We start from the raw sequence: 15,360 nt of genomic DNA on the forward strand, positions 1-15,360 counted from the left end.
ACATATGTGCAACAGCTTGTAACTTGTTGCTGTAGTAAACTACAGCATATCTCATATTTGCAGCCTGCTTGAAAGACTGCTGATGTTAACATCTGAACTACCCCCTTCCTAAGAATCTTCAGTAACATTTTAAAACTATATAGATCTTAATGGAAAGTAATAAACCCATTATTTTAGATTAGCTGTGTACTTGCTAAAACTATGTAGTACTGTCAGGAAGTGCTGCATAATTGGCTTATGACAATGGGCTTTAGTTGTCTGTGGTATCTCATTAATAGTTACCCCATCTGGACCTTTTTACAATCATCACAGTCTTTGTTATGCAATTTTTTTTTGCATTGCACAATATCTTTAATGTACTATTTCAGTGAATTGTGCTTTTTGTATATTGAATTCTCTTACCTTTTTCTAATCTGATTTTTCCTGGGTTATCTCCCACTGCATCAGTTGCAATATCAGCTGGATCCTCGTCCATTCACTTAGCTGCTTTAAATTCTATATAGGCAGCTACGCAGTTGAACTTTGGCAGGGTGAGCTCATCCCATCTTTTTTAAGAAGATAAACTGAATGACATGGAGGCAACCATGTGGGTTTCATAGATAAGGTTAAAAAAACACCAAACACCAACCCTGGATGTTATCTGGTCTTCATAGGCATTGATTATCCAATGAAATATTTTGAAGGCAGGGTGTGGTTGGCTAAATTTTTGCTCCTCCCACTGTCATCTGCTACCCTTCCAGTTTCAGAGGGAAAAATACAAGCTTGTAGATTGAGTCATAACCTCACTTCTGCTCCTGACTCACTTGGGAGTTTGAGGTAAGTCATTCTACCTTATGTCTCAATCGCTCTGCCCCAGGACAGCAAGGAGAGAAGGAACTATGGAAAGTTATGCAATATTTTTGTAGATGAAAAATGTAGATATTGAGACCAGTATTATTATTATGCAGTACAATAATAATTTTGTGTGCCCAAAATGGATTTTTTACCTAGCTTCTTCCCCAAATAAAACATTTTTTCCCCGTTTTGTAATGAAAAAGTTTAAAGAAAGATTATGTTGTACCAAAGAACATCTTAGGTTACTGAAATACTTAAAAATTATTGTATTTCTCGGAGCAAAGCATACTCACCTTTCATCACCCTGTTCTCTTTTGCACCAATAACAACCAGTAATAAAGCTACAGAGTGGTGCAAGTTGATGACTTCTGAGACAAGGCCCTGACGTGTGTGGAGTCTCACACAGAGCTGGCTCCTACTCCATACTTACACTCTACCCTGGTTGGTTTGCCAGCATTGTGAGGAAATGCTGAACTTTAAGAAGTGAACTTTTAATAGTTGAGCGTACTCCTTTGCACTTATGATATCAATAAATATACATTAGTTGTGGTCTCTTATGTTAGGATGTAAATTGTCTATAACTTGGCTATTTTTTTTCCTACTTTGGTTTACGCAAAAATACCTGGCTGTACACTGTAATGAGACATACTAGTAAAATATAATTGCTAAACCATAATAAAAAATCTGTTTGTTAAAGTGTAAGTTTAAACATGGATGCACTTCAACAAAATAATACACTGTGATAGCATAAGCAAGGTAAGGCTTGCAGCTTATGGTGGGGGGATACCATCACCCACATGAGCAGTAACTGCATTACTCTATGGTGTGGGCAAGAACAGAGCATGATACTGACAATAAAATCAATCAGTACCATGGGAAAGAAATGTATTTCCTACGTGGAGAAAGCACAGGTACCACCACTACTTGGCAGATGATAGCAGAGAGAGTAGTTTGCACTTTAGGGCTGTACTTTTGGAAAATGCTTGTTCTGTTCTTCGTGTTGAATGTTTCAGTATGCTCCCTTTGAAGTCCATTTTCTAGACACACTTGGACCCTAAGGTGCAGGGGAGGGTTAGGTTGTCCTGGACCCGGTCTCAGAAGTGGAGTGTCAGGCCAGGGGCCCGGCTCTGGGCCCTTCGGAGCTCCGCGTGCCCGCTGACCCCGCTGCGGAGGCGCAACTGGTTGGCAGACATCAGTCCCCGCAGCGGGAAACTTGTGAGCCCGCGGCTGCACCTTTAAGTGCCCCTGCACCGCTGCCAAGCGCTACAGCTGCAAACCCTGTCCAGGCATGAAAGCCTCCCTTTCAGATTTTTTTTTTCCTTCTTCCCTGTTTCTGCCTGACGGGTTTCGGCCTCCTGGGGGAATTTCCGCGGCTGGAGGCCCGACTGAGGGCGGGGGGCAGCGCAGTGGTCCGCCGGCCGCTCCCCCCAGGACCCGGCCTGGCCCAGCCTAGCCCAGGCCAGCCCTTGGGCCCGTCGCTGGCGGGCGTAAGGACCTGCGGAACCGCCGTCCCGAGCCCCGTCCGCGCCAGCGGGAGTGGGATGTTTCATTGTCCGGAAATGATGGAGAAGGAGTGACTGTGGCGGCGGGGGGACAGCGGGTGTGAGTGGAGAGTGTGCGCGCACCGGCACAGGGGGAAGGCCCGCGGGCGCGGCGGGAGAGGCGGCAGCCGCCGGGGAAACAGAGCGGCGGCGGGAGGCGCGGAGTTCCCGCGGCGGGGGCGCGGAGGAGGGCCGGGCGGAGCGGGAGGAAATGCAGAGGTAGGGCGCGCTGCGCTGCCGGTCGGCTCCTACCGGGTCCCCCCCAAAAGCCCTGCCCCGGGCACCCCCGGCCCTCCGGCTGACAGCCGTCGGCCGCCCCCGCCCCACAGCCGCCTCCCCCCGGCCCCGCGGGTCCTCGCAGTGGGGGGCGGGCGACTCGCCCGCCGCCGCACCGCAAAGTTGCCGCTGCTTCCTTGCTGTCCCTGCTCAGTCTCAGTCCCCCGCCCCCAAGCCGCGAGTTTTCAGCACGAAATACATTAACGAGTGCTTTCATTTGCTTGTTCCTTCAGGGTCGCGTGTTAGTGTTGTTGGAAAGGGGTGCAGGCTGTCTGTTCCTCGGTGAGAGAGCTGGCAGATGTCCCAAGTGAGAGAACCTCTTCCTCCGGGGCCTGAAGGGCCAGAGCAAGCTCCGACTGAAAACAGCGCTTTGATCTCTCTCCCTCGAGGTAAGTTGCTTTAAAGTTTCACTGTAATTGTTGCACCTTTTATTTGAATGATACATTTACGGATTTGTTTTGTGGGTTTTAACCCCTCTCTTACTCCTCCTCCCGCTCCCTCCCCTCTTCGGTGTAACTCTGTAACACCTCTTTAGAGTTTTAACCAGAAATTCCTATGTAGAAAAAAAAAAAAAAGAATAATAAATGCACTGTTGCGAGTGCTGGTTTTCAGTACTTGAAAAACTGCAGTCATTCAGAGGCAGATGCTGCTCCTTAAAAATCACTTTCTTGCTTCTCAGCTCTATTTGTGTTTAGAAGCTCTTTCCTCTAAAGCTCTTCCAGGTCTTGCAGTAGAATGAGAAAGGTTGTTCCAGCAGCAGGAGCATTGTTCAAGTTCGAGGTCACTTTGCTGTTTTGTTCTTAGATTACTTTGTGATGCTTCAGTTGAAACCAATTTCTAGGAGTGTAAACTTGTTTTGTGCCAGCTGTTCAAAAGGTTGTTTGAAAGTACATTCATCTTGAAGAGAAGTTCTTTAAGTTATGTCTTGTTTGCATTTTCACAAAATACATTGGTATTCTGATCACCTTTATATAGGGAAGCTTGTCAAGGTGTAGTGTAGGTTATCTGCAAGGTAGGGAAGTATGTTTGCTTCCTGTGTCTTGGTCTTTGAAGATGAGACATTTTTTTTTTTCTTTTCAGTTTACAACTACAGTTTTGTTTTCCAGAATTCTGACAGGAGTTTTAAAAAGTCTCTGAAGAACAGACAAATAAGCTTGTTCAAAAACTGTGACTTTATTCATAACTGGTTAACTGGAACAGAGCCTGGTAACACAGTTGTGCAACTGTGGATTAAAGATGCAGTCTTGTTTTTGTAACTTGGAAAGTCAATAGCTATGTGAAATGAAAACTGAAGTCTCATTTGAGAAACCAGAAAGTATCCGTAGCTAAGTAAAAAATGTTCTGGCAGGGATACATATTAAATTGGCTTATACTTATCTTATTGTTTGTTTTTTTTTGTCTTAGAGAATGACTCACAACTTCTAAACAGTAAAAAAAAATAATAAAAATGATTAGATACAGAAGATCAAGCATACAGAACTGATCTGTTAGAATCATGTTTTTGTCAGAAACATCAATAGCTGTGATATATGTTTATTTTCAGTGTGTTGTTTTTATTTGACATGTGATCAGGTGGCCACACTGGTTACATTCTGCATGTGGGCCATACATCCAAGTTACTGAAGTTGTAACTTAGTGAGCTAACTAGCCTGGAAAGTGGTCTGATTCTTACAGTGCCACTTTAAGCTGAGTTTTCACTATGAAATAGTCTTATTCAGTACTTGCTGTTCTTTTTATTAAAAGTAAGGAAACAAATACTGATCTGTCCAGAGAAAAGTTATGTGCAGAAAATCCCAATGACACAATTACAGCTCACAGCTGTTGAGGTGGAGGATTCTGAAATTACTTTTTCAGGGATCAGTAAGGTACAAAAAAGTGTAATATATTGATTCAGATTTGCTCATTGGCCACACCCTTCAAGGCACAGGCTCAATTTTAAACCATGTGTGTAGTTCATAGAAAGACAAGGCTATTTGTTTTTTTTTTTTTTTACAGAATTCATCATTCAAATATGTAATTTTTATTCTAATGAACTTAGGTTTAAGGATAGCTGTGGTTATTTGCTACTTTTTTTCTAGCTTAAGTCTGTTGGGGAAATGGGGGTGGAAAGAGGAAGAGGTGAGTTCATAACATTTCCAGTCTATATTCCAGCATTTCTGTTGTCAGCTTTGCAGTGTGTGGTTACAGGGTAAGGTAGTCCAGATATTCCAGGACTGGAGATCTAAGATAGTATGTCTGGCACTTTCAACACCCCCTACTCTTCCTATACTACCCCCAGAACATCTAAAAGTACACTGACTTCTCTAGAATTCAGCAATAATTTTAAAAGCTGTGGTTGAAATTCATAGTATTTCTGGAAATAGGCTAGAGGTATTTGGAAAATTCTGCAATAATTTAAAATAATTGCTACTTTACTTAGATTCACCTCATTGTATTTATGCGATGACTTCATATATTTACAGTGAGGTACTTCAAATCTGTGTCCACCTAGAAATAAGAATCCTTAATAAGAAAAAACTGGCTTATGTTGTATGTATAATAAAGCATTAAGTGCGTTCTAGTGAGAAAGAATTTTTGATTGATAACAGCATGCTGTACTATACTTTCTATATTTGTTTAACTGGTGTAGATAACCGAGAATAAACTTCTCTTCTGTAGTTCTGTGAGGTATCATCAAAACTTCCAGAACTTCAAAGTGCTTCTTTTGTTCGCTGTCATGTAAATTCAGATGCTGAAGCCAAATTGTATTATTCTGTGAAAGGAAAAGAGACTTCAGTTGAATTTTAAATATCCCACAAATAGCTATCCCACAACCTAATTAAAAAACAGACAAAAGTAGTAAAACTTAGGCAGATTGCAGGGATATGCATCAGTTGTGGATATAGTGAAAACTCTGGGTTGAGACATAGTTTGGCCTACAGTTGTGGCGTGCTCTGGCTTTTGCAACTTAAAAGACTTTGCTACTTTAACCAGCATGCCCTCTCAACATATGCCCTGTCACTGTTCTTCTTTGCTAGTTCATTACTGAATTAATGCATAAATATTCCTGAGATTATTGGACTTTGCCCCACCACAATTATGTGTGCTATGAGAGAGATCAAATGAAATCGTAGTGTCTTCTTTTGTGGCAATATCAGTAGTTAATTTCAGTCTTTAAACCTTTATCTGTGCCAATGGAGACTGTTACTCTAAGGTACAGGCTACAGGTTTAACCTAAAGTTTAACATAATATCTGCAAAGATTTAGTTATTTTTTCCACATCCTTCCAAAAGTGTAGCTCTACTTGTGCACCCTTGTTCAAGACCCTGCTCATGCCGTTTCTCTTCTATAGCTCCACAGGCCTTGAAATCAAATTATGACTAGTTCATTGCACACCTGTGTGCTATGCAGTGTAGTCAGCAAATACTGTCATCTCTACATTCAGACCACTTCAGTTTGGCTGTAATCAAGTATTTTCTTCACTGGTAGGTACCAAAAAAATGTCCCTAAGCAAAGAATTTGACAATTAGTGACCATTAGCCTCTCTGCTTTAAGGAAAATGTTTAACATCTTAGAGGTCGTATCATGATTATTGCCTGGGTTACGGGTAGAGTTTTTTCATTAAGTCCTCTGTGTTTGAATAATCCATGGAATACAAGAGAGAAATTCAGTGAACATGGAACTATTTAGAGAATCAAGCCATGTTTTTGACAATGGAGGACTGTCATCTCTAAAGTATTTGAAATGCTTTTACCTCTGGTTGCATGTAACTAAGTGTAACCTAGAATAACAAGTGAATAATATTTAGCTTTCTCACTACTATTTACTACTGCTACTGCTAGTACCCTCTGTTAATGAAATTGAGCCTGATAATTGCACTTTAACTATAAGAACTTCCTGATGACTCTTTAGATGATGGAAATACACTAGATTTTTTCTTTTTTTTTTTTTTTATTTTAAATGGTGTGGGGAGGAGGATGGAGAAGTCCAGCAGAAATATTAAGAGTCAAGTTCTGTAAGTGACAGTTCGCTTTGGCACAAATTACGTCACTGATGCTGGAGGGAGGTGCAGTTCAGATTTGAAGTCTGAGGAAACCATGTTCAGCAACTAATACTTCCATTCAGAAAAGTACAAAAACCATGTACTCCTCTTCAAGAATGTGACTCAAACCTCTTCACGTTTTCTGTGCTTAGCTGTTTTCAAGATGAGGAGCACTAAAGGAACATGCTGACTAGATGAGATGGGGTGACAGAGGACTTACTGCAATGCACATTTGGACATTCTTGAGGCAATGATTACTATCATCATAATTATTGCACTTTACCAGCAGTGCCTCAGTGTTATGAGTAATGGATTTTTATTTTAACGGTTAACCAGTGCACTCAGATTGCCAAAATTTACCAAATACTTCCTCTATATTTATCTTACTACTTGCAATCTGACAAGAGTTCAGTGAATCCGTGTTAATTTCTTTCATTGCCGTCTCATTCCTGAGAGATCTATTGAACGTTACTGACTAAAATACCTAAAACTTTCATAAGTGTCTAACTCTGGTTTGTCATAAAAATACACTTCTGCTTTCAGTTTCATGTTCATGCTGTTCCAGTTAAGTGATTCATGTCCACATGGGTGTGATAGACTTGTATTTCATCGAGTTGACTGTAAAGGTCTTGCATCAAATTTGAAATATTTCTATTCCATCTCATAGGCTAATTTTATACCAGAATAATTCTCAAATTCCATTCCAGGCCTTCAGAAGGTAGATTTCTGTTTGTTTTAAACACTTGCTTTTACCTAGTAAGTTGCATCCAGCAACGAGTGTGTTATGCTAGTGTTTTCATTTGGATCAGCAATGCAGTTTTGAAATGGATCTCCTGTTCGCCTCTGGTTTGGTTTGCATTTTGAAGTGATCCTGGAGAGTGACCTGGACTGGATTCCTTTTGGACAATATAATCTGAAAGATGCACTGCAGGAATGTGCCTAATGCACTCCAGCCACTAATAAGCCTGCAGACTTTGAGATTAAATCTGAGAGCTAGCCCAAAGAAGAAAATCCCCTGCATAATATGGAATGTATCCTTAAAATCAGCTCTTACTGTACAGGCCCACTTTTATTGGGCCATACTATTGCTAATACCAAGTATTAGCATGCTAATGTTGAGCCAAGTAATGCTTAGCATTTAATGAGCAACTAGTTTTGTACACATGTGAAACATTTTGGATGATTAACATAAATTTATAACTGACCACATGACAATTAGTGTCATTATTTGTGAAGTTTTTGCTTCTGTATTTGACTTTCTTAATGCTTTTAATTAATTAATGCGGAGTACCTGTGTGCATATTGCTAGTAATTTTCAATTTATCATGAGTGAAATTTGTCTAGGGCTGTCAAACCTGTAGTACAGTCATAGTTGTTGTATAGCTTGCTGTAAAATTCTGTGTAAGGGCTTTCCAAGAAGTTCAGTTGAATTGCTCTAGTTTTAAGAGACTGATTTTTTTTCAGTGGCATTTTGAAGCCACTGAAGGTTGCAGTAAGACATTTAAGTGAAAGTCATTGAAATAAATCAAATTAGTTTTAAAACAAGCAAACATCTAAATGGATGCTTTCAACTTCATAATTTATGGATTATTAATATTAAAATTAGATTGTACAATCAGTCATTAATGAAATGAGATCAGTTCAAGCAGATCATGAGCTGCAATAGTTACTCTGTTACATGAACAGCGCAGTTGAACCTGTTATGTGGAATGACTAAAAGTTTTAGGTTGCTGGTGAGTGTTGCTGTTAATAGTTGCATTGTGAAACCTGGTATTATTGCGATTCCTTTGTGCTACTGTTGTGAACAGTGGAATTTTCAGTAGGAAAGAGCATCCTCAGTGGTTCCTTGCCAGCGAGGATATTAATGAACAGAGGAAGTGTTAGAAATGCAGTGTTTGTCACATGCTCTTCAGTCCCTCCCAACCACTGTATGCTTGAGCCAGAGAACCATACTGCTTCCTTTTGGAAATAGTCCTCAACTTTGTTCCTTATAGGTCTACTTTCATGTTTATTTGTTTTTTTTTGTGTGTATTTTTTTTGTTGTTGTTATTTGGTTTGGTTTTTTTCTTCCTGGGTTTTGTGGGGTTTTTGTGTCTTTTTTTTGTTTGTTTGTTTGTTTGGTTGGTTTTTGGGGTGTTTTTTGTGATTTCTGTGCTTTGAAGGACAAAATTCCATTTGGGATGGTTTGAACTTTGCCCATGTATATTTAAATCTGCCTCTGCTTGTTCAGGGACAACTCAGGCCTTCTGAGGATTCATGTTTACATTCCAGCAGCTGGGTCAAATATAGGTGCATAAATAAGCTTTGCCCTGTGCCTCAGCCGTTCCTCCACCCTTAGACAGTAAAGCTCTTGGGCTGTTTCTGACTCTGCATGTTTGCAGGTCACAGTGACTACACTGTGCCAGCCCATTCTTCTTGTTCCTCTCTCCTTGATGAGAATGATGCACTCAGGTTTCCAGAAGACTTTCCCAGCTGTTACTTTTGATTTACTTGTTTGGTGCTGTCCACCATGTTTTTGGCGAACAGAAGATGAATGTGTCATAGCAACAGAGCTTTCTATTGTTGTAGTGACAGGATTTTTAACTCATTTTACATTCACAGTTTCCCTGTGTCAGTAGACAAACTCTAAACCTGTTTCTCAAGTCCAGTTTACCATGTTCCTAGTCAAGCAGTCTTATAGTTCACATGCTTGGAAGAGATGGCTTAGTGAGTACATAGGCTTATGTGTCATGCAATGAATAGAAATCAGCTGCCAATCATACTCTGAGGACATGCAACCCACTCATTGTGGGCACTTGTTTCCATTTTTTTTGCGTGTTCAGAGATTGAATATTACATAATTACTGATGCGTTATGGCATGTTTCAACACGGAGACCCATTTCTGGGGCAGCTCAAGAGACATAGTGGGGTGTTTGGGAGAAGCTTAAGTGTGAATGGACAAGAACTTAGAGAGACAAAGCCCTGAGCCCTTCCAGGTGTGTCCTGCAAATGTATATCCATTACCTATGTGTTTTGTATTTTCTATCAATTTTGTATGTTAATTTGACGTCCACTCAATACCCTCTACATTGTCATAGAGGAAGATAGAATAAATATAGCTCTAAAAAGAGGGATATTCCACTGGGGTGTTGTAAGAAAATTTCAAAAATTAGTTTGAACTATGCCCCAGCAACTTTATAAAAGCATAGAAGAAAGGATTGGAAAGGATCTAGAGAGATTGCCTTGTATACCCTTCTTGCCTAACTGTATCTAAGTCTTTCTTAGCAATTCTGTTTATTTGTTAAATTTTCTTTTTGAGAGGGCTATTGTAATACCAGCCTTGTTGCTGACCCAGACTACCGACAATGTTGTGTTAGTCCAGTCTTGTGGAATGTATTTGTCATGATTCAAAGAATTGTATGTAACAAGAAGCATATGCTCTGAACTAAAATGGGAGCTAACAATCAATGCTACAATAGTCCCAACAGTGAAAACAAGTTTGATTCTATGAAATACATGTATTGCTGTGTAACTTTAAAAACAAATATAACAAGATTATTTTAAAACGAATGCATGTACTATAGAAATGATTTATATATACTTTAATAATTCCAAATGAAAAAAACAAAAAATAGTTCACTTGTTTAATGAAATAGTAATTTTGAGATGTGATTAAGTTCTTTTTTTTTCAGTAAGTGGCTTACCAATTGTCTGTAAATGATTTGGGCTGTTAACCATCTCAGTTCTATACTTTGCCACCATGTTGTATCCTTTCCGTATTGAAACCTTAAACTTGCATTAATCTGTATACAAGCAGAGTTTGTGCCCCTGCTTACCTTCAGGATGATTACTCTGTGTGGGTGTACACCACTCCTGTGGGTTTTTTGGCTAGAAACTCTTCAGCCTGTTAGTTTAGGAGTGGTATGTAGCCACATGGGTTACTCGTCTGGGGGTGGTATGGTGGTAGGTAAAAAGACTATGTTGCTTTTGTGACGTGACTTGTGGTTTTAAAGAGAGATTGTATTTCTACTTCAGCACTGCCAGCCTCAGAACATAATGAGTCTTTTCTTTCCGTTATTTGAACTGCTAGGAAGAGCATCTCTTTTTCTTCTTGGCTCTCAGTTTTGGAGGTTAATCACATGAGAGCGGAGGGGTGTATTAAAGGAAGCAGAAGCTAAAATACTAAGGAAGTATTACATAAAAATGCATAAGGTTAAGCTTGATTAAAACAGAGAAGTGATGTAGATTTCTGTTATGCACATTCCTGGGGAAATCTTCATGTGAATTATATAGATCAAAGAATAGGTATTCAATTAATGTTAATTGTTATAAACTTCCTATCAAAATGGGTTGGTGTTCAATTGAAGCGTTGTGGTTTTTTACTTTTTAATGGTGCCATTTTCTACTTTCTTGCTAACCGTTAATATAATTTACAATTGCATGCAAATTAAATAATTATACCTGGCTGTTTACCATATCTGGCTAGAATAATAAAAGTACACATGAAAAATACATGTATGACCTTTAAGAAAAAAAAAAAGAGAGACAAAGATACTGAACCAAAACCAAGTAACAAAGCAGAGGAATGAAAACTAAATCCCTGTGAATAATGACGACTGTATTCTGCACTCCTTTAGATTTCTTGTATAAGAATGTAATCTGGAACACTGAAAGACCCATAATATTAACATTAACATTAATGTTTCCTTAGGGCTATTCATTGTTTACTACATGAAGTAGTAGGGCTCTGCAAAGTCTTATCCAAACTGTGTCCAGTAACTTTGCAGTTTTGTACTACCACTGTCTAGAAGATACTGTGGCAATCTTGGTGATGTTACTGCAATAAAGTAATTTGAGAGCAAAATCTCTTAAAACAGCTCATTTAAGCTTTCTCTATGTGGAAAACAGTTTTTACACTCTCTCTCTCCACGACGCTGCTTATTTTCATCAGAACAAAACAGACTCTCTCCAGGAGAATCAGCTCAAGACATTTTTAAATCTCATTTGCACCTAGTACATAACTGCCCAGGCAGAATCATCATACTTCAGTGCAGTTGGATTTGTGTCTGATGCCTGTCAAAGGGCTTGAAAACATCTCTTAGGTTTTTAGCTTGGTTTTTTTTTTGAGTTTTTTGATTTAGTTTTGGTGCTTTTTTTTTTTTTTTTTTTTTTTTTTTTTTGTAGGATGAGTATCTAGGTATTATCAGGGCAAGATGCAAAACTCACAGAAGTCAATGGGTATCTTCCCAGTTGCTTTAGTAACTATGCCAATCCCAGTGAAACTGTTCATTTCAAGACAGGCTTGAGGAAATATTGACAAGCTGTTGAAGAAATGGGGAGGTGAGGGAGGGCTGAGATTGAAGTACCACAGATGTAGCTGGGTCAGACATTTCAGAGGTGGAAATGAATAGAAGGGGAGCAGCAGTGCTTGAAGGCACATGCTACTATACATACAGTATGGCATATATTATTTTAAGTGATGATCAGTGCTTCAGTTTAATAGGGTGGATAACAAAGGCAGAAAGTTAGGATTTAAAATCGAACTGCTGTTGGCTACATAAAGAAACTAATTTTCATATGTCGCAGTAGCAGTAAGTGTTTTTCCTGGGTTTCAGGACTGGAATCATTGCTTTGTTGGAGGATATGGCGTCATTACGTTGTGATAAGTGATTTATAAACACGTTTGAAACAAATAAATAGACCTGACAGACTTTTTCAACAGTTGCTCATTTAGATATACTGTAACTATCAAATGTTGCAAGTATATTAGAAAAAAAGCTTAAGACAAAATGTTTAGTGTTTTACAGGTCCCTCGAGTAAGTGATATAAACTGATAATCTGTCACTGTGAATAATGAACAAAGTAATTCCAGATTTGGAAGTGTTTCTTTGAATGCCCATAGGAAAATCCTGTAGCAATCAAGATCAGAAAGATTTGTGTACGTGAATTTGATTGCTAAAACATTAATGACAATCAGAATGAAAGCTGTCACTTACCTTGGTTTGTGAAAATGCAGGTCTGTGTGTGTTAATTGGTGAAATCATCAAAACAACAAGATCTGCTATCTTGTGAAAAAACTTGAATCCCTCAAATAACCTTACCATGAGAATTTCCCAGTGTCTTGTATATACTTGGAGAGAAGAAATAATTTTTCCTTTCATCATAGGCTAAATATTGACTTTTATTAAAAAATGGTTTTTAAAGGTTATTTTTTCAACAAAATGGGTGATTGTGTTATAATAAATTTTCTGAATATTTGTACTTTCAGCAATATTTCTGTTTAATTATATTTCCAATTTTAAATAATAGAAAACAGGCATTAGTGGAATTCTTGTAGATTTTATATGCCAGAGCCACATGTATGTGGGCAAAAAAAATAATGTTTTTTTTTTATGTGACAAAACAATTCAAACCTTTATCTGAAAATTTTGTGGAAGGTAACTCAACATAAGCAAACTGAACCATAGCATGTGGTGGCAAATGCTGGTGAGTATTATTTTGCCTGATTAAGCACAATATGACTAAAAGACTTTCTTAAAGAAAATTTGTTTTGATCTAGACAAGAAAACAAATGGAAAATAAGCTTTATTAGGAACTATTTCTAAGGAAGCTACATGAGGGGCTGAGATGAGTTATTCTTTTTTGGTTTAAATTTCCAAAGATGAGTTTTGTTTACATAGAGGAAAAACACCATAGAAACTAATACTTTAAAATTTCTTTTGACTTAGGAAAAGCAGACCAAGAGAATACCGCGGCAGGAGATAAAGACATAAACCAGCCTTCCAGTAACCAAAGTATACAGCCAGAGATACAAGACCAGTCCATCTGGGGAAATCGCACTGATGGTGACCTCATCAGAAGTAAGTATTTCCAGAGCAAATTGCTGCCACTTAGGCTTGCTTTCACAGTGTAACGGGATACTGCCCGTTGACTCTGTTAAATGCGTGTCAAATGCAATTGTGTTGCAACTATAATGCGTACTTGCTGAGTTTCCCAGAATGACTCCTGTCAGCATGCATAAACAGTGAGTTAAAAGAAAGGTGTGATTTGAGTGGTACAGTAGAATGTAGGCCTCTGTAGCATCTACATTTTTTAAGCCTTATTGTTATATTTTTATCATTCATCATGGGATCTGTATATTTAGTAGGCACATGAGCTGCAGAATGCAGCTGTGCTGGGTGTCACCGGCCTTGATTTGTCAGGTTATACATTTAAGTGGCAGAGTAAACTATGCTGAGAGCTGTTGCTTTCAGATGCACTTGGTACTGGTCAGGTGTAAGTTTATGAAGAGTTTTTAATCCTAAAGCAGTTATTCCTTTCAAAACTAAAGAATGCTGCAAGACAAGGTTTAGGCCTAAGATATGGAACTGTTTTTTTAATGAGTTTTTGAAAGTCCATGTTCCTAGTGTATGTCTTAAATGCTTTAAAACATGAAAAGGGATGCAAGATTGTTCCCAATTTTGTCTTGAATTGGAGCTCTTATGTTGTCCAAAAGATCAGCCACAATTGCACCCTCCCGAGGCAAAAATATTTCTGTCAACTGCCAGAGCTAATGCTACTTTAAAATTCTGTGAATGCTTGAACATTAGTTGCTCAAGGGAGGGGCTGCATGAGAAATTGTTCTCTAATTATAGGGTGTATTCAGAAAGCAAATGGACTAAAGGCTGAGCAGTGAGCCAGCTCTTGGAGATCATTGTCTGACCACACACTTTGGGGTCAGTATGTCTTTATACTGCACATGTACTACACTGTGCACAGTGGGGTAAATTCGTATTTCTGAACCTGCTGTTGTCAATACTGGTGATTTTATATGGAGTCACCCTGTTTTTTTTAGGTTTGTTTTGTTTGCTCATTTTTTAGTCTTACCTACGCATTCCACATGTGAACTTTGTGTTAGCATCTGGAGTTCTTTTCAAACCTTAGTTAATCCTTTTTTCTAAATAATCCTTATAAATACTTATACCCTTAATGTATTGAATACTTATCTAGATCCTCTACAGGAAATTAATTTGGCATGTCAGATATTTATCTCGCAATTTAAGAATAATTCCTAAAGGACTCTAAAGAGTGAGAATTGTCCTGAACAGCTTCAGAGTTTACTTAAATCTGAAAAGATTATTGTTTTAAACCTAACTGTCCCTGAACAAGCAATTGATTTTTCCTTGTGTTGAGGACGTGGGAAGGTGCATATATAGAATCTGCTGCTTTTGGAGTGGCCTCTTTCTCCTTCCCTCTTCCTAGAGCCTTCCTTATTTCCGGAACAATAAGAAAGCAGATTTATTGTGTGACAGCTAGCAGCATACCTGAACTATGGAGGAAAGAACCAAGGACAGTAGGATGGCGCTGTGCTTCCTCTAATCTGTTCACCACAAGGACATATTGTAGTGGCTCTACTGGGAAAGAGGGAGAGGAAAAGATCATGTTTTTCAAAGTACAGTAGAAATCGCAGCAGACTGTGCAAGTCCCTGGTAAAGTGACTTGACAGTTCTGTGCAGTTGTATGTGTCTGTGGTGTCTGTGATGGGAGGCTTATCTACTGCTGTATTAAAAAAAATATCAGGAACAATGGGAAAGGCAGGGTAAAATCGAAGTGTAATGTACTGCTCCAGTGTGTACAGCTATGCTCCTTCTGGAGTCATGCGTAGTTTTACCTTTGATTTTATGAAAGCAAGTTTAAGTGAAACCTGGAAGTTTCTAAACCTCCTGGTC

The 15,360-nt window shown here is 38.9% G+C and overlaps 1 protein-coding gene across 1 annotated transcript in view; it reads left to right on the forward strand.

Moving 5' to 3' along the window:
• Window positions 1-1,888: 1,888 nt before the first annotated feature.
• MDFIC (MyoD family inhibitor domain containing) overlaps window positions 1,889-15,360 on the forward strand; it is a 51,868-nt gene continuing 38,396 nt past the window's right edge. Inside the window, 6 exon segments of the mRNA XM_057412194.1 lie at window positions 1,889-2,227; window positions 2,229-2,349; window positions 2,352-2,421; window positions 2,423-2,436; window positions 2,885-3,040; window positions 13,381-13,512. Coding sequence (XP_057268177.1) covers window positions 2,123-2,227; window positions 2,229-2,349; window positions 2,352-2,421; window positions 2,423-2,436; window positions 2,885-3,040; window positions 13,381-13,512 — 598 coding nt within the window. The 5' untranslated portion in view covers window positions 1,889-2,122.

Source organism: Pezoporus wallicus, unplaced genomic scaffold (genome assembly GCF_028554395.1).
Source record: "Pezoporus wallicus isolate ANWC-B61680 ecotype Strahan unplaced genomic scaffold, APGP_CSIRO_Pwel_v1 contig_3858, whole genome shotgun sequence".
In the NCBI taxonomy this organism is placed as follows: domain Eukaryota; kingdom Metazoa; phylum Chordata; class Aves; order Psittaciformes; family Psittacidae; genus Pezoporus; species Pezoporus wallicus.